We start from the raw sequence: 24,260 nt of genomic DNA, 5'->3' as shown, positions 1-24,260 counted from the left end.
TAAACCTAGGTTTGTTTACCTCGTTCTTCTCCAGTTCGTGTTTGGCCACCTCCTGCCCTGTTTTGTGAGTGCGCCCTCCCTCCCCACAAGGGATCCACGTCACGGGCTTTCCACTATAGGCAAACTCTCCCATGAGGCTGCACTCCCGTTCTGTTCCCCCTCAGCTATGCTATGTGGCAAATGCCTATAACCCCAGGGATCTCAAAGGCTGAGACAGGTGGGTCTCAAGTTTAAGGCCATCTTGGGAAACTTAGCAAGACCTTGTCTCAAAATTAAAAATAAAAAGCACTGAGAAAGCCAGTGATAGAGTGCCACTTGATTTCATTCCCAATTACTGCAAAAAAAAAAAAAAAGAGAGAAAGAAAGCCTTACTCAGCTAGCTCCTTGCTTCACAACCGTCCCTTCTTCTTACCTAGCCATAAAGGTTCCACTCTCAGTATATTATTTGAACCCTGAGCACTTCTGTTAATCTTGGAACGCACTAATGTAATAAACGAAGGCAATTCCAAGCTAACAGTCTGCTTTATAGAAGTTTGGTTCTAACTTATCACCTGAAATGCAGAAAGATTTTTTCTCAAATTATAACTGATAGTTAAGTTTCTCAAATAGCCTTTCAAATATGATATTTATTAAAAAGAACTGACCTACAACAGTAGGTCATTCTGGATAATCATGTATATAAAAACATCACCTTCTTCCTTCCTGGTGCAGAGCCTAACCAAAATGCCTAAATAGTTCAAATCTTTTTTTTTCTTCTGGTATTGGGGATTGAGTCCAGGAGCATTCTACATCTGAGCTATACCCTCAACCCTATTTTTTATTCTTTATTTTGAAACAGGGTCTCACCAAGTTGTGGAGGGTCTCATTAAGTAGCTGAGACTGGCCGCGAACACACGATCCTCCTGTCTCAGCCTTCTAAGTAGTGGGATTACAGGCGTGAGCCACCATGCCTGGCTCCAAAAGAAAAGTGTCTTGAATGAGGAGGCATGACATGCACACATACAGGCATGTCAGGGATCAAAGAAGTCTGCTAATTTCATTGGAGAATAGGATTGCTCCTATAGTTCAGAGCTTCTTTTCCTCATGAGCACACACTGTTTTCCCTACTGAGTTTTGTGACAGGCAGCAGTGCGATTTCAGCATATGCAGGGAGAAATAGTACAAACATAGAAACATCTCATCAAGGTACAAGTAACAAAGGCAATTTTTTCTCAGATGTATCAGTTCAACCTTCTCATAAATAAGTAATTTTAATAAACTAGAATTGTATCAATACACTCACCTTCCCTTTGCTCTTTTAATTTCTTCCGAAAAACTTCAGCCCGGATTTCTTCAAAGGAGAACTCCCCCACTCCTGCATAAATTTTCTCCTTACAATACATCATCTTCTCTTTCTTCTCCTCAGAATCTTGCTGATGGCTTTGAACTCTTTGCAGAGGATCCCCTTCTTCCTTTCCAGGTTTCCTAGTGCTTAGAATGTGGTTTATACTGGGTTCAATTTTACATGGTGTCCTAAAGAAGCAAAATAATTATTATTCACGATCAGATCTAAATGAGTTATTTCTTACATAGTTTGACCAAGCACAGGTCAATAACATGATCTATTTCAAGAAATAAAAAATAAGTAAGGCCGGGTGTGGTGGTGCACGCTTGTAATCCCAGCATTCGGGAAGCTGAGACCAGAGGATCCCAGTTCGCGGACAGCCTCAGCTACTTAGTGAGGCCCTCTGCAACTTAGACCCTATTTCAAAATAAAGAATAAATAATAGGGCTGGGGGTATAGCTCGGAGGTCGAATGCCCTTGGGTTCCATCCCCAGACCTGGAAAAAAAAAAAAAAAAAAAAAAAAAAAGTAAGATTGAGAAAGGAGGCTAAAAATAACAAGGATCATCAATAATTGTGTTCAGGGCTAGAGGTATAGCTCAGTAGTAGAGTGCTCGCTTCATATGCAAGGTGCTGGGCTCAGTCCCTAATTGGGAGTTTAGTCTATGTTCTGAGAATAAACTCTCCTATGAGGAAATAAATTAGCAGTAAATTAGGGTCATCAAGTAGCTTATGTTACTTGGAGGTAAAAATAAATTTTAATAACATTATCTCCCAAGCCTGGTGTGGTGGCGCATGATTATAATACCAGTACTTGGGAGGTTGAGCCAGGAGGATCTGTTTTTGCAGCCAACTTCAGCTACTTAGTAAGGTCCTCCACAACTTATGAGACCCTGTTTCAAAATAAAGAATAAAATGAAGAATAAAAAATAAAGAATAAAATATAGGGCTGGGAGTGTAGCTTAGAGGTAGGATACCCCACCCCTGGGTTCCATCTTCAGTACCATCTTTTTTTTTTTTTTTTTGGTGGTGGTAATGGGGTTTCTGGAAGCTCTTCTACCTCCGGGCTACACTCCCACGGGCTACACTCCCAGACATATTTTATAATTTTTTTTTTTTAATGTGGAAACAGGGTCTCTTAAGCCAGCATGGCTGGCTTCGAACCTGCGCGATCCTCCTGTCTCCACCTCCTAACCGCGGGGATTACAAGTGTGCACCACCACGCCCGGCTCCCAGTACCATCTTTATTTTGAAGATCTTTATTTTGAGGGCTTTACTAAGTAGGTGAAGCTGTCTGCAAATCACGATCCTACTGTCTCAGCCTCCCTAATGCTGGGATTACAAGTGTGCATCACCACACCTGACTCAAAAACATATTTTTTAAAACCCAATAAGTAGAGCAGGTAAAGAATTTAACCAATGCAATATGGTCATTTTTCAAAGTTTGGCATCCAAAAGAATTAGAGTTAGGGATATATCAATGGGCAGGAAAATTACAAGTTTTAGGCCCCTGTGGGTAACTTAGCAAGACTCTGTCTGCAACTAACATGAAATCAAGGACTGGGGATGTAGCCAGTGGTCGAGTGCTTATGTAACATGTGCTCCGCTCTGCGTTAAATCCCTAATACTGAAACAGAACCAAAACCTGGATGCTTTCTAAGTGCAGGAACAAGACAAGATGTCCATTTTACATGCTTACCATGAACAATCCGAAAATAAAATTTAAAAAAATAACTATTTTCACCAGCATCATAAAGAATAAAATACGCAATAGCCCAATGGCACACACCTGCAATACCGTGGGAGGCTGAGACATAAGAATCACACTTTCAAAGGCGTCCTCAACAACTCAGACTCTCATCAACTTTACGAGATCTTATTTCAAGATAAAATTGACTTTAAGAAAAGAGCTGGGGGTATAACTCAAGACATAGAATGCCCTGGGTTCAATCCCCACACTATAAACAATAATTCAGAATAAATTTAAAATAAAGAAGTCTGATCAGACCTCACCAAGAAGATATACACACAGCAAAAAAAAAAAAAAAAAAAAAAAAAAAAAAAAACACACCCAAAAAATACATTTATAATAGTGACTAGAGAAGGGAAAAAGACAAGTGACAAACCAGGGGAAAATATTTGCAATCACTCTTGCAGATTGAGTTGAATTTCTTCATCTGTTTAATACAAATCATAAAGAACATCAAAACCTAAATAAAATGGTCAAATAAGTTCCTCAAGAAAAAGAATTTATATAAAATACATCTTCTATACCATATTAATTTTGACATAATTCAGGTTTCTACAAAGGGACTTGAAACATTAGAAAAACTAAACATCGCCGGGCATGGTGGCACGTGCTTGTAATCCCCGCGCTTAGGAGGTGGAGACAGGAGGATCACGCAGGTTCGAAGCCACGCTAGCTTAAGAAACCCTGTTTCCAAATAAAAAAGTATAAAATAGGTCTGAGAGTGTAACCTGGAGGTAGAAGGGCTTCCAGGAACCCCAGTACCACCAAAAAAAAAAAAAAAAAAAAGAAAAAGAAAAACTAAACATCCATAAATGTATGTCATCGATTTCTGTAAGGACTCAGGAAAATTTCTTAAGAATCATTTCCCATGTCCTTAGCTCTTACCAAATTTTTTTTCTGATTCTTATTTCTCTGGGTGTGTGTGGGAGGGGGCGGGGATGATGGGGACTGAACAGAGGCATTTTAGCTTTGAGCTACACCCTCAGCCTGATTTTATTTTGAAAGAGTCTCTCTATGTTAAGGCCTCGCTAGGTTGCTGGTCCCGAGCCTGTGAATTCTCTCGTCTCAGCCTCCCAAGTACTGGGATTACGGTGTGGAATCAGCCAAAACCTTGTTTACTTGTACACTCGTAGGGTACCTAGAATTAAGATAAACTCTTAAGGAAACTCTTCCATTACCAGCCAGAACTGAACCTAGTATTAGAACTTAGCAACTGTGAGGCCACAGTACAATAATTTGGCAAGACCCTGTTTCAAAATAAAAAAATAAAATAGGGCTGGCAGTGTAACTGAGAGGTAGAATGCCCCTGGGTTTATTCCCCAGTACCACTACCATAAAAAAACAAAAAAGCAATAGTAAGTATGTATAAGATTAATCAGTGCATGTGTGTATACATGTATGCACTGAGGATGGAAGCCAGGGGCATTCTACCTCCAAGCTACATCCCCAGCCCCTTTTTGTTTGAAACAGGGTCTTACTAGGTTTTGAGAGTCTTGCTAAGTGGCTGAGGTTGATCTTAAACCTAGAATCCTTCTGTATCAGCCTCTCAAGTACTGAGATTACAGGCCTGTGCCACCACACCTGGCTTAGACTAAATCTTAAAATGGCTTATGTATCTACCACCTACTATACTTCTTATAAGCAGAAACTCTAAGGGTTAAGAAGGAGAAAAAAAGATATTCAGAAGGAAAAAGCAGAATAAGAACAACATCGTAACTCCTAATTACTGTCAATAACGAAAACAGAACATCTCACCTAAATTAGTGATTATGTAGCCAGGTGTGGTGGCACAGGCTTGTAATCCCAGTACCTGGGAGGCTGAGACAGGAGGATCACAGGTTCATGGCCAGCCTCCGTTAATGGGGCCCTTCACAACTTAGTGAGACCCTGACTCAAAATAAAAAATAAAAACTAGGGCTGAGGGTGTAGCTCAGAGGTAAAATGCCCCTAGGTTCAATCCCCAGCACTGCAAAAAAAAAAAGTGATTATTTTGGTTCTAACAATGTAAATATCAACCTAATTGCTGTTTATTCCCTAACAAAAATATTAACAAATGAGCTTTTAGTCCTAATGTATACGTAAAATTTTGGCTACTTTCATCCCAACGAACAGAATGCCTTTGGGGGCCTGATAGGAGCCTCTGCCCGCCCGTCATACTTCCCACCTCCAAGTGTCTGGAATCAAACTCACATAACTGGCTGCTGTGCAGTCTCTTCCACGTATGGAGTGAAACTGGGAAGCAGAGGGGGTACAGCTGTCACAGAAGCTGTACTGCCAGGAGGCTGGAGACAGAGGATAGAACGAAAATTACCACGGATTCACATTCTTCCACCGCACATGCAGACCCGGCCGAAATATTCAAGAGGAACAGAGACTCTAAATATCCCTCTACTCTGAACCTAAAGTCCACGTCACATTGGCAGACGCGTCTGACCTGCCAGTCCTCACCCGGCACTCCAGTGGCCTGCCTGTGTTCCAAGGGCCTGCGTGCAGCTCGTTCTCCTTGGCCCTGGGGACAGGGGGTGCCATCCATGGCTGGACTGTAGGCTTGGACTCTGCTCCGGAAGTCTGACCAGCGTTTTCATCAAAAACAGCAATCCTGCAATTACCCTGCATTTGCTGGGGAACTAAAGTGTGGAGTCCTCTGTTCTGGCTTGGAGCTAGAAAAGAATACATTAAATTTCATGTAAATCTTTAGTTATTAACTTAGAGAGAATTAAGGTATACCTATTCTTCCCTAAATCAAAGAAAATATTCTACTACCATGAAAGGAGGAGTGTACTACAGATTGAACCCAGAGGCATTCTTCCTCTGATTTATATTTTGAAACAACAGGGTCTCGCTAAGTTGCTAAAGCTGGCCTCAAACCTGCAATCCTCCTGCCTCAGCCTCACAAATACTGGGAATATAGGTGTGCACCACCATGTCTGTCTAAAGTAGATTTTTAAAAGATAATTATTTTAGGTATGGTGGCGCACATTTGTAATCCCAGTACCTGGGAGGCTGAGACGGGAGAATCCCAGGCTCAAGGACATTCTCAGCACATAGTGAGAGTTCATCAACCTAGTACGATTGTTTCAAAATAAAAATAAAGAAGTAGTGCTGGGAGTGTAGCTCAGAGGTAGAATGCCCCTGGGTTCAGTTCTCAGCACCAAAAAATAAAAATATTAAATAAATAATAATCATGAAACCTTAATAAGTCAAATTAATAACATTTTAATCCATTTTGTCCTTGCTATTTATTCTCCTGCTTCTTTTCCTTTATTCCTACAACCTCTAATCTTTTCTTCATAGAATTCCAAAAATAGAAAAACATTCTTTTCTTTTGGCAGTACTGGGGATGGAACCCAAGGGGCATTCTACCTTTGACCTATACCCCCAGCCCTATAATTTTATTCTTTATTTTGAAACAGGGTCTCACTGAGTTGCAAAGAGCTGGGGCTGTCCTTGAACTGCGATCCTCCTGTCTCGGCCTCCCAAATGCTGGGATTACAAGGTGTGCGTGACCAAGCCCGGCTCAAAAACAGAAAATTTTAGTGAGATGTGCTAGCACATACCTATGATCTCAGCTATTGGGAGGCTGAGGCAGGAGGATCACAAGTGCAAGGCCAGCCTCGGCAACTTATCAAGACCCTGCCTCGGAACAAAAAGGAAAAAGTACTGAGATGTGGCTCTGAGACAAAGTGCCCTGAGTTCAGACCCTTGTACTACTAAAAACAAAAACAAACAAAAAAAAACTATCTTTCTGAGTCACCATTTTATCGCTGTCTAGTTTTATCAGAAACTAACTGAGGGCTTTACTTTTCGGCTTTAAGTTTTCTCTTAGTGGAAATACACCAGATAAACCAGAACTAAAGACACAAGACCTGCTCATGTGTTTCTTCTCTGTTGTGAGGCGGGTTATTACTTTAAGCCTTAGCATGAGCTTGAAGAAATATCATCAAGTACTATGCACCCCACACTCCAATTCTTACATCTCCCACCAACCTTCTGATTATTAAGAAGCTGGTATGAAGGAAGGGGCAAAAAACCAAAATCCAGTCTGTGCTGCATATCTGATTGCTATAAATTTAGTGAAAGCTTATTATTCTTAGTATTTTCTGGTCGATTATGCTGTGAACCTACAACTGCTCTAAAATAGTCATTGTTAATTGGGAGAGAAAATTTTTCATTTCTTGCCTAAAAGCTAAAGACGGGATTCTTAACCAAATTTTAATATCACTCAGGGTTTGGTGCATGTAAGCTTTGACAAAACCTGATATATTACTACTTATCTTCTTTCAGCTAATGACTCTTACTCAGAAAATGATACCTTCTAAATATCAGGTCTTTCATATTACACAAAAATGTTGATACCTTTTGGTTTTATTGTACACTATGATATTAACTCTCTTTTGAATTTCCTTCTTTTTGCTACCCAGTACTCAGAAAACTAGGGCAGTGTCCACATGTGTATTTAAGCATTTATATTCTTACATAATTTGCCTACCACAAGAGACTAGGGCTTTCCAAAATAACATTTAACAAACTTACCTTTGAGAGCACCTCCTACACGACTGATTGGAGCTCTTGCTGTCTTTTTCCCTTTGCTCTTTAGTTCGGCTAGTGTGCTTCGCTGTGGCACAGAAGATCCAAAACCTTCTTCCTCTTCTTCTTTCCCAAGTGCCAAAAAAGTCTGTCGTGATACTCGAGCTTGGAATTGTCTAAAGTAAGAGAGTGGACAATTAATTTTTGGTTGACTTGACTACTGCTTGACAAACTCAAAATTTCCAGTTGCTGAAACAAACAAAAAATAAATAAACTGAGGAATATAGAAATACCCCCAAAGAAAGTGCTTATATTCTCTCAGGAATAAAGAGAGGTGCCAGATGTAGTGGTACACCTCTGTAATTCCAGTACTTGGAGGCTGAAACAGGCCAGCTTCAACAACTTAGTGAGACCCTGTTTCTAAATAAAAAATATGAAAATAAGGATGGGAATGTAGCTCAGGGGTAAACGCCCCTGGGTTAAATCCCCAGTACAACACACAACAACAACAACACACACACATTAATTTTTTTTGAGGGGGGGGGGTCTGGGGATGGAACCCAGGGGCATTCGACCTCTGAGCTACACCCCCTGCCCTATTTTTTATGCTTTATTTTGAAACAGGGTCTCACTGAGTTGCAAAGGACCTCACTAAGTAGCTGAGGCTGTCTGCAAGCCACGATCCTCCGGTCTCAGCCTCCCAAATGCTGGGATTACAAGCGTGCGCCACCACGCCCAACTCACATACATTAATCTTAAAAAATAAATAAAAGGGGCTAGAGGTGTAGTTCAAAGGTAAAATGCCCTTGGCTCAACCCCCAGTACCAAAAATAAATAAATACAATTCCAGAGTAGATGAAAGAGTAAGTGAGCACCCATACACTCTTCACCTGACCCACCATTTGCTCACAACCCTCCACCTCTATTTCTCAGGGTCTCCTCTCTGCACACACAGGTTTTTCTCACTCATATAAAATAAAGTTGGCTGGGCGTGGTGGCGCACGCTTGTCATCCCCGCGCTTGGGAGGCAGAGACAGGAGGATCGTGCAGGTTCGAAGCCAGCCGCGCGCGCTGGCTTAGGAGACCCTGTTTCCAAATATAAATGTAAAAATAGGTCTGGGAGTGTAGCCCGGAGATAGAAGGGCTTCCAGGAACCCCAGTACCACCAAAATAAAATAAAATAAAATAAAATAAAATAAAATAAAATAAAGTTGCATACAACATGACATTTTACTTTAGTATAGTTGGCAGAAATTTAAAAATTAAACATCTTGTGCTACTGCCAGTTTTAGTATTATCAGAAAGGTTTTAAAAACTGAATAGACTGTAGGTGCCAGCTAGGATGAAGTGAGCCTACTATAATCTCTCTCTTTCACAATGATTAGAATTTAAAACTTCAGACAACACACAGCAAGAACAAGTAACTGAGGACTCTGAAAAGTAAACAGAAGTAAGTGGACTGTGGAAAGGAATCAAAACTTAAAGACACAACCTACGCAGGGTTGTTTCCTGTTTTTTCCCTTCTGTTTTCTCTTGTGGTTTTGCACTGTTGCAACGGTGGTGTGGGAATCTAAAACTCCTACAGAAACTCCATCTGCCTGGCTAGAGGAATGGAAAAAGGGATCCTGAGGACCAAAATGTATAGGAAGAAGACTGGAGAGGAATAAGCAGAAAGGGATTTCCTAACTGTGTAAACTGGCGCAAACCCTGAGCTCATACCCGAACTGTGCACGCACAGAGAAGGCTTTGAGAACTGGACACTGATATAACCACTACCCAAGTCTCACACTAACTCCTGAGCAGGACAGGAATGGGACAGACCCAAAGCACCCTAACTAATAAAGGTCCTGAGATCTGAACTGATATTAGAACCACCACTGATATAGTGCAAGAAATATATATTTTTTCTTTTTTTATTGTACTGGGGATTTAACCCAGGGGCATTCTACCTCCAGGCTATACCCCAGCCCTTTTTTTATTTTGAAGCAGGGTCTTGCTAAGGTGCTAATTATCTTATTAAGTTACTGAATCTGGGCTCAAAACTGCAATCCTCCTATCTCAGCCTCCCAAATACTGGGATTACAAATGTGCACCATTAACTTCAGCAGAAATAACTTTTGGGATCTGAAGTTTGGTTGCCTACTGAGACATCATTCTCTCTCATCCAGAGAATAATAACCAACAGGATTCAGAATCTCACAATGTAGTATCAGAATAAATAAATGTCCGGGATATAATCCATAATTATATAACACAAATAACAAAGAACCAGGGAAATGTGACCAATACTCAAAGGGAAAGAGAAATAACAAATGCCAACATTGAGAAGACCCATATGTTGGTGTTTTCAGAGATTTTGAAGCTGCCACCATGACTATGCTCCATGAGATAAAGGTAAAAAATTTTGAAATAAATGTAAAGACAGAAAATCCTCAAAATGAACACAAACTATAAAAAAGAGCCAGGTAAGCCAGGCGTGGTGGCACACGCTTGTAATCACCGCGCTTGGGAGGCGGAGACAGGAGGATTGCGCAGGTTCTAAGCCAGCCAAGCTGGCTTAAGAGACCCTGTTTCCAAAAATAAAATAGGTCTGGGAGTGTAGCCCGGAGATAGAAAGGCTTCCAGAAACCCCAGTACCACCAAAAAAAAAGAGCCAGGTGTAGTGGTATATGCCTGAAATCCTCGTACGTGGGGAAGTTGGAACAGAAGAATTGCAAATTTGAGGATAGCAACACACAGTAAGTCATCTAGCCAGACCTTGTTTCAAAATAAAAAATAAGGCTAGAGGTATAGTTCAGAGATATAATGCTCCTAGGTTCAATCCCCAATACTCCCACACCAAAAAAAATATTTTTATTTTAATAATAAAGGCTAAGCCATGTGTGGTAGCACACACCTAGTAATCCCAGTACTTGGGAGGCTGAGACAGGAGGATCACAGGTTTCAGGACAGCCACAGCAAGTAGTGAGATGCTCATCAACCTAGTTAGATCCTGTTTCAAAAATAAAATTTACAGCCCAGAATGGTGGAGCACACTTGTAATTCCAGTATTTGAGAGGCCGAGACAGGAGGATCAGGGTTTGCGCACAGCCTCAGCTACTTACTGAGGCCCTTTGCAACTCAGTGAGACCCTGTTTTAAAATAAAGAATAAAAAAATAGGGCTAGGGGTATAGCTTGGTGGTAGAATGCCCCTGGATTCTATCCCCAGTACAGCAAATAAAAGTAAAATGTTCCTGGGTTCAATCCCCAGTACCACACAAAAATAAATAAACAAATAAAGGCTGAAAATTTGACAAATTTTGTGAAAGGCATATATTTACAAATTCAAAAGGCCCAGAGAAATCTAAGCAGATTAAATGCAAAAGGAAGCCGGGCGTGGTGGCGCACGCTTGTAATCCCCGCGCTTGGGAGACAGAAACAGGAGGATCGCGCAGGTTCGAAGCCAGCCCCGCGCGCTGGCTTAGGAGACCCTGTTTCCAAATAAAAATGTAAAAATAGGTCTGGGAGTGTAGCCCGGAGGTAGAAGGGCTTCCAGGAACCCCAGTACCACCAAAAAAAAAAAAAAAAAAAAAACAAAAAACAAAAAAAAAAACAAAAAGCAAAAGGAAACACATAGACATATCACAATCAAACTGATGAAAACCAAAAATAAAACCAATATGATACATATAAGGGAGGCATTACTTAGATGACTATAAATTTCTATTCACAAACCATAGAAGCCAGAAGTCCCTGGGTCTAATCCCAAAACTGCAAACAAAAGAAAACAAAACGAAACCCACCACCACCAACAGAGACAGAAACTATGAAGGCCAGAAGACAATGGAAGAACATCTTTAAAGTACTGAAAGAAAATAAATGCTGACCCAGACTTCTACATCCAGTGAATATATTCTTCAGGAATGAAGATGATGTGAAGACATTCTCAGATGAAGAAAACAGACCACTCTAAATAGACTCTAGATAAATGGAAAAAGCAGGTTCTTGAGACTGAAGAAAAATGATAAAAAGAGAAAGTAGATGTATTTTGAGATTAAAAAAATAAATAAACATACACCCGGGGTGTAATCCCAGCATTCGGGAGGCTGAGACTGGAGGATTGCGGTTTGCGGACAGCCTCAGCTACTTAGTGAGGCTCTCGGCAACTTAGTGAGACCTGTTTCAAAATAAAGAATAAAAAATAGGGCTGGGATGCAGCTTGGAGGTAGAATGCCCCTGGCTTCAAGCCCCAGTACTAAAAAAAAATAAAAAAAATAAAAAGTATAAGGAAAGCCACATAAACACGTATAACACAAATGTTCACAGCAATATTCTTTCATAATACACTAAAAGTAAAAACAAACTAAATGCATATTTGCCTAAATGGACACACACAATATAATATACCCATACAATGAAACATCACTCAGCAATCAAAAGAATGAAGTACTGATACATGCCACAACTCTGTTCATCTATGGTGAACCTTGAAAATATGCCAAGTGAAAGGGCCAGTCAAATAACTGTATTTCAGGATTCCACTTATGTGAAATGTTCTGAATAGACAATCCATATACACAAAGTAGATGAGTGAAAACTAAGAGTAAGAATGGGGAGTGACAACTGATGGGTAAAGGGTTCATCTGGGGCATTAAAATGCTCAGGTGCTGGGGATGTAGCTCAGTGGATGAGTACCTGCCTAGCTGAGTTCAACCCCTGGAGTGCCCCCAAAACGTTATAAAATTAGATCATGGTGACGGTTACACAACTCTAGATCTGTATTTTAAAAAGTTAAAAATAAAACGGGGATTGAACCCAGAGCCATTTGACTCCTGAGCTGTACCCACCCCTATTTTATTTTTATTTTGAAACAAGGTCTCACCAGGCCACTGAGAGTCTTGCCAAGGTGCTGAGGCTGTACGAGGACCTCCGATCCTCCTGTCTCAGCCTCCCAAGCACTGAGACTACAGGCATGCACCACCATACTCAGCTGGGTTTTATTTTTAATTTTTTGTTTTGGCAGTGGGAATTGAACTCTGGCCCTGTGCATGCTAAGCATATGTTTGAGCACTGGGCTAAACCTCCAGCTTTGGAATGGCTGTGTTAAATATCAGAATGAGCCAGGCATAGTAGTGCACACTTGTAATCCTAGTACTTGGGAGGCTGAGGCAGAGGATTGCAGGTTTGTGACCAGCCTCAGCTATGTAGTGAGGCCCTCCACAACTTAGTGAGACTTGTTTCAAAAATAAAGAACAAAAAATTAAAAATAGAGTCAGGGTAGAATGTCCCTTGGTTCAATCCTCAGTACCACAAACATAAATAAATAAATAAATAAATAAATAAATAAATAAATACCAGAGTAAGTAGACTTCAGAACAAAGGTGTACGATAAAGATTAAGCAGGACACTATACAATGATAAAAAGGTCAACTCTAAATGTGTTTGCACCTAACAACAGAACTTCAAAATATATTAAGCAGAGCCGGGTGCAGTGGCACATGCCTGTAATCCCAGTACTGGGAAGCTGAGACAGAAGGATTGCAGGTTTGAGGACATCCTCAACAATGTCCCAAGACTATCAGCCACCTAGCAAGACCCTGTTTCAAAACAAAAAAATAAAACAGGGAGGAGGGTGTGGCTCAGATGTAGAATGCCTCTGGGTTCCAATAAAACATGTAAGAAAAAAACGAGGCTAAGCCATGCTGAAATAACAAATACAATATGAAATCTCAGCAGCTTACAGGAATAATGTCCTTTTCTTTTGCTTATGTAAAATAAAAATAAATACATAAATGAATAAAGGGCTGGGGGTGTAGCTTGGAGGTAGAGCACCTTACCCCATATATATATATATATATATATATATATATATATATAATCTCAGAAAAAAGAAATAGACAAAAATTACAATTAATGAGACTTCAAAACTCCTCTGTGATGGATAGAACAAGTAAGTAGAGAGGAAATCAGCAAAGATACAAAAGATCAGAAAGATTACAAATCAACTTGATCTAAATGACATTTACAGAACATTGCACTCCAAACATTCAGAATTCAAACAAAATTTTCAAGTGTATGGAACATTTAGTAAGATAGACCATATTCATGGAGATAAAACAAACCATAATAAATTGAAAAGAACTGAAAAATCATACAAATTGTGTTTTCTGACCATATGAAATTAAATAAAAATCAGTAACAAGGTAATATCTGAAAAAATCCAAAAACTTTTCCTAATTAAATAACACACTCATAAATAACCAATGGGTCAAAAGGAAGACACAAAAGCAAGTAGAAAACACTTGAACTAAATGAAAATGAAACTATAACGTATCAAAACTTGGGAGATGCAGCTAAAGCGAAGTTGAGAAGGAAATTTTGAGCACTAAATGCTTACATGAGAAAAAGATGGTGATCCTAGCTTTTCCTTAAACTAGAAAAAAGAAAAAGTTGCATCAAGCAAGCAGAAAGGAAAAACTAAAGAGCAGAAATAAAAATAGGAACAGATAATGAGAAAGAGAAACATCCAAAAGCGTGTGTTCTGACAATCAATAAAGCTGATCAAGTTCTGGGCAGAGAGAAGAAGAGAAGACACAAGTCACCAGTAGCAGAAATGAAGGCGGGTATGTCACATAACCTGCAGACACTTAAAGGATAATAAATGAACATTATAAACAACTCTGTGTCCATAAACTCATCAACTTGGATGAAATGGACCTGTAGGATGAGCCGCCCAGTCATGCCAAAGATGGCGCCTCTTTGGCTTCTCTTCCGGATTGTGCCGACTACCTCATAGCCAGCCAAAGGGGCCATGGGATGCCCAACAGCCAGGCCCCTGAAAACACACTCACTGGGGTATGAGCCACCCAATCAGTAAACGCCCCATACTTTGTGTGATCTTCCGCTGTGAGCGGAATCCCCCTCCTCCCAGCTGCCTGATATGAAAGGGAGCTGGGCTGTCTTAATAAAGCTCTTGCTTGCTTGCTTGCTTGCTTGCTAATCTCCGACGGCTGGCCTTGGGTCTTTCCTGCGCCGACCCCCCTTCATTGGTCCCGAAGACCCCCAGACCCCCTTCAGGACCAATTCCTTTAAAAGACAAAATCTACTAAAGCTCACTAAAAGAAATCAGATCTAAATTAAGTGGAAAAGTATACTAGGTTCATGTGCAATCCTAATCAAAATCCCAGAAAGCTGATTCAAAATTATACAGAGCTGGAGATACAGCTCAGTAGTGTACAGCATGTGTGAGGCCTTGGCTTCAATCTCCAGCACCATCAAACAAAATAAAACAAAATAACTCCAACAAAAATGTATATAGAAAGTCTAAGGAACTAGAAGAAATACAAATAAGAACTAAGTTCCTTTTCCTTGATTTCTACAAAACTACAGTAGTCTAGATAATGTGGTATGCATTGATGAATAGACACTTTAGATTAAGAGGACAAAATAAAGTCACAAAACTAAACATACAAAAACATAATAAACTGATTTTTCACAAAGGCGCCAGTGCTAATCTTAAAAAAGGCATTAGAAAAAAACATTAAAAAAAAAAAAAAAAGAGCTTTGCCAGGTGTGGTGGCACACACTTGTAATCCCAGTAACTGGGAGGCTGATAGGAGGATCGTGGGTTTGCAGCCTACCTCAATTGCTTAGTGAGACCCTTCAAAACCTAGTAAGACCCTGTTTCAAAATAAAGAATAAAAAATAGGACTTGAGGGTGTAGCTTGGAGGTAGAATGCCCCTGGGTTCAATCCCCAGTACCCCCCCCCCCAACACACACACAGCCTTGCCAGGGGAAGTGGCATGCACATGTAAAGCTAAGGCAGGAGGATCATAGGTTTGAAGGCTAGCTTCAGCAATGTAGCTAGATCCTGTTTCAAAAATAAAAGGGTAAGGGAATGTTGTATCTCAGAGGCAAAATGCCCCTGAGTTCAAGTCCCAGTTCTTAAAAAAAAAAAAAAAAAAAAAAAGGAACTATATTTGTAGTTCTGGGGATTGAACCCAGGAGCATTCTACCTCTGAGCTACACCCCCAGCTCTATTTTTATTCTTTAGTTTGAAACAGGGTCTCACTAAGTTACAGAGGGCCTCACTAAGTAGCCACGGCTGGCCACAAACCTGTGATCCTCCTGTCTCAGCCTCCCAAATATCGGGATTACAAGCGTGTCACCATGCCTGGCTTAAAAAAAAGAATTCTTATAACTTAAAAATATTATTATAAATCAAAGAAGCAAGACTCAAAGGGCTACATACTATGTGACTCCATTTATATGACATTCTAGAAAGATCAAAACTGTAGGGCTAGTGAATTGACAGTGTCTCCTGGGGCTCAGGAAGGTGTGTATTCGTTACAAAGGGACAGCAAGCATGAGTCCTTTATGAGGTATGGAACTAATCTGTTTTTCTTGATCATGGTGACAGTTCATCATTTGGAAAACTCAGAATGGTATACCAAAGAATGGATTTTACTATATAATAGTTAATAATAATCTTTTTAAAAACTGAATAGCGCCAGGTGTGGTGGCGCACGCTTGTAATCCACACACTTGGGAGGCTGAAAGAGGAGGATCGCACAGGTTCGAAGCCAGCCTCAGCTACTTAGTGAGACCCTGTTTCCAAATAAAATATAAAACAGGTCTGGGAGTATAGCCCAGAGGTAGAAAGCCTCTAGGTTCTATCCACTACTTGGGAGGCTGAGACTGGAGGATCACAGATTTGAGGACAGTCTCAGCAAGTAGGGAGACTCTCCTCAACCTAGCAAAGCCCTGTTTCAAAAGAAAAAGAAAAAGAAAAAGCAGGTCTGGGAGTATGCCTTGGAGGTAGACTGCCCCTGGGTTTAATCCGCAATACAAAAAAAAAACCACACACACAAAAAAACAAAACCACCCTGAATAGTAACTAAGTAAATTTAAATTGATTGCCAATACATGATAGAATATTTTATTCAAATGCAAAAGACCATTTATCCCTTAATTTAAACAAGAATTAAAACAGCACTAGAGAAACAATTACCGGTGCTGGGACTGCAGTTTCTCCAGCGGTTCAGCCTTCCGTTGAATCCCTTCCTGAAATACTGAATCTGCTCTCTTAAAGTTCTCTCTAGCTTCATACTCTTCAGCCCATGAGATATAGAACTGAGCGAGGGAAATGCCGATCCCGTGGTTGTGTAAGTAACTGTACATGTCCAAAGGTTCGCTGCATAGATGCCCCTGGAGCAGAGAAAAAATGCTCAGTTTACCAATCTGTGCCAAACGGTCACCAGAAACACTATATGCAATTCCTATATTGAAGAAAATATATCTATTACAATATCATGTGATCAGGAGAACCCCAAAAAGGAGACAAAAGTGAAAGGCTAAAAGTGAAAGATAAAAGGCTTCAGAGGGTTAACATTTGAGCATGGCCCGGAAGGACTGTCATCAGACCTAGAATGAGAAGGGCATTCCAACCAGAGAAAACAGTATAAGCAAAGATAAAAAGACTAAAGGAAGCCGGGCGTGGTGGCGCACGCTTGTAATCCCCGCGCTTGGGAGGCTGAGACAGGAGGATCGCGCAGGTTCGAAGCCAGCCTCAGCTACTTAGTGAGGCTCTCAGCAACTTAGTGAGACCCTGTTTCCAAATAAAAAATACAAAATAGGTCTAGGAGTGTAGCCCGAAGGTAGAAAGCCTCTGGGTTCCATCCCCAGCAGCCCCCCCTCCAAAAAAAAAGAAAAAGAAAAGACTAAAGTATGTAGGAGTAGAGAAAAGATAGAAGAGTCCTGAGGAAAAGGCTGTGACAGGTCTTGAAAGCCAAGCTAAACAATTTTACCTGTACTTTAACTACTTTAACTACTACCCAAGCCTGGCAGTTAGGTACACATAGCAATTAAGATATGCACCATGACTTTTTTTTTTTTGCAATACCGGGGCTGGAACCCAGGGGCATTCTACCCCCGAGCTATACCCTCAAGCCCTATTTTTTACTCTTTTTTTTTTTTAAACAGAGTCTCATTGAGTTGCAAAGGCCCTCACTAAGTAGCTGAGGCTGTTCAAGAACTGCGATCCTCCTATCTCAGCCTCACGAATGCTGGCATTATAAACGTGCGCCACCACGCCTGGTTCATTATGAATTTTTCTATGCTGCTATTTACTCTTCTAGGGTTTGAACCCCAAAGCATTCTAACTCCAAGCTCTACCCCGGCCCTTTTCACTTTTATGTGTATATTTTGAAAGAGTCTTGCTAAGTTGCTGGTCTCATTGTGTTGCTAAAGCTGGCCTTGAACCTCTGGTTCTCCTGTTTCAACCTTCCAAGAACTAGGGATACGGGTAGGTGCCACTTCACCTGGCTCAAACTTGTAAAGAGCTTGGGATGTAGCTCAGGGGCAGAGGGCTTACCTAGCAAGCATGAGGCTCTGGGTTCAATCCCCAGTACTACACTTAAAAAACAAAAAAGGCATTTCTGCATTCTAATTACTTTTTTTTTTTTGATGGTACTGGGGATGGAACCCAGGGGCCCTCTACCTCTGGGCTACACTCCCAGACCTAGTTTATATTTTATTTGGAGACAGGGTCTCTTAAGCCAGCTGAGGCTGGCTTCGAACCTGCGTGATCCTCCTGTCTCAGCCTCCCAAGCGCAGGCACCACGCCGGGCTCTAATTAGATACTTTTTTAAACTTTTTTTTCTTTTTTGTAGTACTTGGGATTGAACACAGGTGCATTCTACACCCCAGCCCTATTTTTTTATTTGAGGCTGGCTATAAACTTGTGATCCTCCTGAGACAGGTTCACAGCTAGCTTCAGCAACTTAGCGAGGCCCTCTGCAACTTAGTGAGACCTTGTTTTTAAATAAAAAATAAAATAGGGCGGGGGATGTAGCTCAAAAGTAAAAGGCGTGTGGGTTCCATTCTCAGTACCACAAAAAAAAAAAAGAACTACATAGTTAAACGAAGATTCAAAAGTTAGCTAAATCTGTTTTTGACAACCTCTAAATAGGCCAACTAAAGATATTTTCATCTTTAACTAAAAATACTGACTTTCTAGGAACAATTTTTCTTAGTTATGTTATAGGAATACTTATAAAATAACTAACTGGAGGAGAAATCTTTCTGCAAAGCAAAAGAATAGTGTGAGGAATGCATCTAGCACTCCTCTTGACCACTGCACAGTGAAAGAAAAGGCAAAGTGGCTTAATAAATGCCCTGCTGGCCTCGTACAAAGCCCAGGCCTTTGCTGATCATTCGCGGGCTGATAATTTGAACCTGATGACTGTCTAGACCAAGGGTGGTGAAGGGCCAGTTTTAGAGTGTGTATGTGTGCATGTGTGTGTGTTTAAAGGATTTCATTACCCTGGGCACTGAAACTTTTGCAAAATGTAATAAAAAATAAAGGTCACTAACAAACAATGCACATAGATGTCCTACCAATGTCAAACTGTTGTCAAAGTTTCCAATTCTCTCAACATGTGTACTTATATTCAAGTCTACTGTTCCATTGCTCACTTGGCAGCGCTGATCTAGACTATGCTTGATTTGTCTGTACGTGTGGATGTATCTATGAACGTAGTTATTTATTTGCAGTGTTGGGGTTGAGCCCTGGGCCTCACATAAGCTAGCGAGCACTCATCACCGACCTACATCACAACTGAAAGAGGCCCAAAGACCAATAAATACGAAACATCACTTTTTTATGGTGATGATTCTTACCAAAGAGAGGAAGGAATACCAGAATCACTCAGGAAGCTTTTCCCCAAATAATTATACTCTGAAGTGTTGGTCCTGCACACCCTTCTCTAGTACAGTTGCATGGCCCAGTTATGTTTAGAATAGACAACCATACAGCGCTCATGGTCAGAATCACAGGGGTGCAAAGCCTCTGTATGCAAATCTCAGCCCGTCTTTAACCAATTTAACCAGCCCTGGGTATCTGTTAAATGCTGACTGTCTGCTAAGTGCTCGGGCTTTCCCAGTTTTATATGTTAGATACCTCTCAAGGAAACCTCTTGGTTTAATATTGCAAATTCAGGTGGCACTGGAGAAAGACTTACCAATTTAAGCCAGAGATTGAGGAACCGGGGATCACTATAATAGCGTTTTTCTCCTTGCAGTGCTTCTACAGCTCTTTCTAATAATGTTGACATATTACTCTCCTTTCCCCCTTGAGGATAGTTCTGCTCTGTCCAGTTAATATACCTGAATGGGAATATAAAAGAACATATTTTAAGTTGCAAGAATGCTTCTGGTCTTGCTCCAAGACCCATTTTGGATTTCTTTAAGCAGAAATACCTAATATGTTAAAAGTATGTTTCTAGCCAGGTATGGCGGTGCTCACCTGTAATCCCAGTACTTGGAAGACAGAGACAGGAGGATTGCAATTCAAGGACAGCTTCAGCAAAGAGTAAGACTCTCATCAACTAGTGAGACCTGGTTTTAAAATAAAAATAAAATAGGACTGGGAGCTGGGCGTGGTGGCGCACACTTGTAATCCCCACGCTTGGGAGGCTGAGACAGGAGGATCGCACAGGTTTGAAGCCAGCCTTAGCTACGTAGTGAGGCTCTCATTCACTTAGTGAGACCCTGTTTCCAAATAAAATATAAAAAATAGGTCTGGGAGTATAGCCTGGAGGTAGAAAGCTTCTGGGTTCTACCACCAGTACCACCAAAAATAAAAAGGGCTGGGAGTGGAGCTGGGAGGCTGTATGGCCCTGGGTTCAATACCCAGTAAAACACACAAACAGACAGACACACGTTTCTTTAGAAGTCCTCAGTGATGTATCCTAAGCCTGATTCTCTCAAATTTTTCCATCCTGTCTCTAACATGTACTTCTGGGTAATGCTGGGGCTAGCGACAGAAAAGTATACTCAAAGCTACATGCTACAGACTCTTCAATCTTAGACACCTCAGTGGGGCTGGGAATGTAGCAATTGACCAACATGTACAAGGTCCTGGGTTTTCTCCTCAGCACTATTAAAAGAAAAATAATTCCTAGTGGCTATGGTGATGCATGCCTGTAATTCTGGTACCTGGGGAGTTGAAACAGGAAGGATCGTATGTTTGAGGTCAGCCTCAGCGACCCAGCGAGACCCTGCTTCAAAACAAAAAATTTAAAAAGGACTAGGGGTATAGTTCAAAGGTAGAATGCCCCTGGGTTCAATCCCCAGTACCAAAATTTAAAAAAATCAGCCAGACGTGGTGGAACACGCTTGTATCACAGCACTTGAGAGGCCGAGATATGAGGATCGCATAGGTTTGAGGCCAGCCTCAGCTACTTGGTGAGGCTCTCAGCAATTTAGTGAGACCCAGTTTCCAAATAAATGTAAAAAGAGGTCTGGGAGTGTAGAAAAAAAAAAACACCTCAGCAAGCCGGGCGTGGTGGCACACGCTTGTAATTCCCGCACTTGGGAGGCAGAAACAGGAGGATCGTGCAAGTTCGAAGCCAGCCTCGCTGGCTTAAGAGACCCTGTTTCCAAGTAAAAATATAAAATAGGTCTGGGAGTGTAGCCCAGAGGTAGAGGGTTTCCAGAAACCCCAGTACCACCAAAAAAAAAAAAACCAGCAAGACCACTATGTCTATTCTGGATCTGTGCCCCTAAAACACCACTTTCTACTCTGAGATATCACTCCTTATATCCCAGAGTACAAGAAACATGGCCCCTAAAACACCACTTTCTACTCTGAGATATCACTCCTTATATCCCAGAGTACGAGAAACATGGCCATAAGGACTCATCTGCTAATTTTTCAGTTCCCCTTAAGTTATAAAACCCACCTATCCCAAACATCCAGAGGATCATTTCCAGCGTAAAATCGAATTTCAGATTCAAATGCCCTGAAATGTAAACAGAATATGTTAGCATATACAACATACTTAACTGCCAGTGAACAAGTACCATGTAACTCTTTATTAAGTAGTTAATATTAATGTAAATAACTGTACCAGAGTTTGAGGATTAACCAGAAAGAAAAAGAATAGAAATAATTAATATTCTGACTGGTAACAAGAGAGACAAGTTATGTAGAAACTTAGAAAAATAAGCTTGGCATGTTACTATATATCTTTAAGCAACTCAGGAAGCTGAGGTAGAAGGATCAGAAGTTCCAGCCCACGCAGGGCGCGGTGGCACACGCTTGTAATCTCCGCACTTTGGAGGAGGAGACAGGAGGATCGCGCTGGTTCGGAGCCAGCCTCGCTGGCGTAAGAGACCCTGTTTCCACATAAAAAAGTTAAAAAATAGGTGTGGGAGTGTATCCTGGAGGTAGAAGGGCTTCCAGTACCACCAAAAAAAAAAAAAAAAAAAAAAAAGCAAAAAAGAAGAAGTTGTTCCAGCCCAACCTGGGCATCTTAGTGAGACCCTATTTCAAAATAAAAAGGGGCAGGGGATACAGCTCAGTGGTAGAACGCCCCTGGATTCAATTCCCAGAACTACCAAAAAAAAGTAAAAAAGTAAATGAAAAGAAATTAAAGAAACAAATTTCAGGACAACATAAAGAAAAGCAAAGCCAGGCATGGCGGCGCACCTGTAATCCCAGTATTGGAAGGCCGAGACAGGAAGGTCTAGGGTCTGAGGACAGCCTCAGCAACAAAACAAGACTCGCAGCAACCTAGAGACCCTGTTTCAAACAAAACAACAACAGAAAAGAGCTAGAGGTGTAGCTCAGAGGTAGCATAGCCCTGGTTTAAATCTCCAGTATCACAAAAAAAGGAGGAAAACAGTAGACAGTGTGGTGGTACGTGCCTATAATCCCAGTACTTGGGAGTTAGGAGGTCAGATTTAAGGCCAGCCTCTGTAACTTAGTGAGTCTGTCAGCAACCTAACACAACCCTGATGCAAAATAAAAAATAAATAGGGCATGTGGCATACACTTCTGATCCTAGTACTTGAGAGGCTGAGACAGGAGATCACAGGTTTGAGGGCAGCCTCAGCAAGTAGTGAGACTCTCAACAACCCAGCAAGACCTTGTTTCAAAACTAAACATAAAAAAGACTGGGTAGGTATAGCTCAGAAGTAGAATACCCCTGGGTTCAATCCCCAGTGCCACAAAAAATTAACTTATTAATTAATTAAAATGGGGCTGGGGAGCCGGGCGTGGTGGCACACACACTTATAATCCCCGCACTTGGGAAGCTGAGACAGGAGGATCACACGGGTTCGAAGCCTTCTCTATTTAGTGAGGCTCTCAGCAACTTAGTGAGACCCTATTTCCAAATAAAATATAAAAAACGTCTGGGAGTATAGCCCGGAGGTAGAAAGCCTCTGGGTTCCACCCCCAGTACCACCAAAAAATAAAATAAAATAAAATAAAATAAAATAAAATAGGGCTGGGGATGTAGCTCAGAGGTAGAAAAAGGCCACTTGCAATACCCAGTACCACATACAAAAAGATAAACAGTACACTTAAAAGTCTGAGCAAAGCCAGGCATGGTGGCGCACGCTTGTAATCCCAACATTCGGGAGGCTGAGACCGGAGGATCACAGTTCATGGACAGCCTCAGCTACTGAGTGAGGCCCTCTGCAACTTAGTGAGACCCTGTTTCAAAATAAAGGATAAAAAATAGGGCAGGAGGTGTAGCTCGGAGGTCGAATGCCCCTGGGTTCCATCCCCAGACCCGCAAAAATAAATAAATAAATAAATAAATAAATAAATAAATATTAAAAATAAAAAAGAGTAGAAGTGTAGCTTAGAGGTAGAATGCCCTGGGTTCAATTTCCAGTACCAAAAAAAAAAAAGTTTTGCCCTCCACAATCAAATAAATCTATAGCTCTCCTCTTGATAGTTTTTGGAACGCTCTGGATAGAGAAAGCTGGTGGGGAACAGATTATCAAACCACTCCGTTCTGAATACTCCTGCGCCATCCTGCACGGATCCATACCCATGCCATCTAGCACGGCTGGGGATGAAGGACAACAGAGGAGCCCAAGCCATTCCACACACCTTTTCTGCTGCTGAAGAGCAGTGTTACAGGCAGACTCCTGCTGTGCCAGCGCTCCCTGAAGTGTGGACATGATCCTCCCCTGCCTTAAGGGTTGGACATTTTCTTTACTCAGCTCCCATTCATCTCCCTCCAGGGACATGGCTTCACTGGGAAGGAAACAAAAGTCTGATCTCAACACTGATTTATTACAGTACTAGATAATATAGATACAAACAGAGATATGTAACTATTTACAATCTTTGGACTGAATACAGTAGGCTGGCATATTAGTAGTAGTATTATTCTCCTAAGCTTCTGGCCTGTCATTTGATTCCAAGTTTATGGCTGTGTATTGCCTACTGAAAATTAGCCAAGGGTTTGAGGGCAATACTATACAAATAAAATATAAAGCCTGGTGCAATCGTGCACATCTGTAATCCCAGCTACTCTGGAGGCTGAGGCAGAAGGACTGCAAGTTTGAGGCCAGCTTGGGCAACTTAACAAGACCCTGTCTTAAAAAACAAAAGGTGCAGCCAGGCGTGGTGGCGCCTGCTTGTAACACCAGTACTTGGGAGGCTGAGACAGGAGGATTCAGCTCATGACCAGCCTTAGCTACTTAGTGAGGCCTTCCACAACTTAGCAAGACCCTGTTTCAAAATAAAGAATAAAAAATCAGTCAGGGTATAGCTTAGAGGAAGAATGCCCCTGGGTTCCATCCCAAGTACCACCAAAAAAAAAAAAAAAAAAAAAAAAAGTGCTTGGAAATATAGCACAGAGGTAGAGAGCCCCTGTC

The 24,260-nt window shown here is 41.2% G+C and overlaps 1 protein-coding gene across 3 annotated transcripts in view; it reads right to left on the bottom strand.

The window, feature by feature from the left end:
• Positions 1 to 23,633, bottom strand: part of BUB1B (BUB1 mitotic checkpoint serine/threonine kinase B) — a gene marked incomplete at its 3' end in the record, with an annotated part of 61,473 nt that extends 37,840 nt beyond the window's left edge. For 2 of the 3 annotated variants that reach the window (XM_080707963.1, XM_080707964.1), the window contains exons 1-8: positions 23,488 to 23,633; positions 21,323 to 21,382; positions 19,601 to 19,745; positions 16,591 to 16,787; positions 7,606 to 7,775; positions 5,521 to 5,732; positions 5,263 to 5,354; positions 1,283 to 1,512 (exon numbers count right to left, since the gene is read on the bottom strand). In XM_080707963.1, the coding sequence (XP_080564089.1) occupies positions 1,283 to 1,512; positions 5,263 to 5,354; positions 5,521 to 5,732; positions 7,606 to 7,775; positions 16,591 to 16,787; positions 19,601 to 19,745; positions 21,323 to 21,382; positions 23,488 to 23,627 (1,246 nt within the window). In that variant the 5' untranslated portion in view covers positions 23,628 to 23,633. The remainder of the gene's footprint in view (positions 1 to 1,282; positions 1,513 to 5,262; positions 5,355 to 5,520; positions 5,733 to 7,605; positions 7,776 to 16,590; positions 16,788 to 19,600; positions 19,746 to 21,322; positions 21,383 to 23,487) is intronic. The other variant, XM_080707965.1, reaches the window with a different exon arrangement.
• Between the last annotated feature and the right edge of the window lie 627 nt (positions 23,634 to 24,260).

The sequence above is a fragment of the Muscardinus avellanarius genome (genome assembly GCF_963383645.1).
Source record: "Muscardinus avellanarius genome assembly, chromosome: 12".
In the NCBI taxonomy this organism is placed as follows: Eukaryota; Metazoa; Chordata; class Mammalia; order Rodentia; family Gliridae; genus Muscardinus; species Muscardinus avellanarius.
This window is presented reverse-complemented; position numbering and strand designations above follow the sequence as displayed.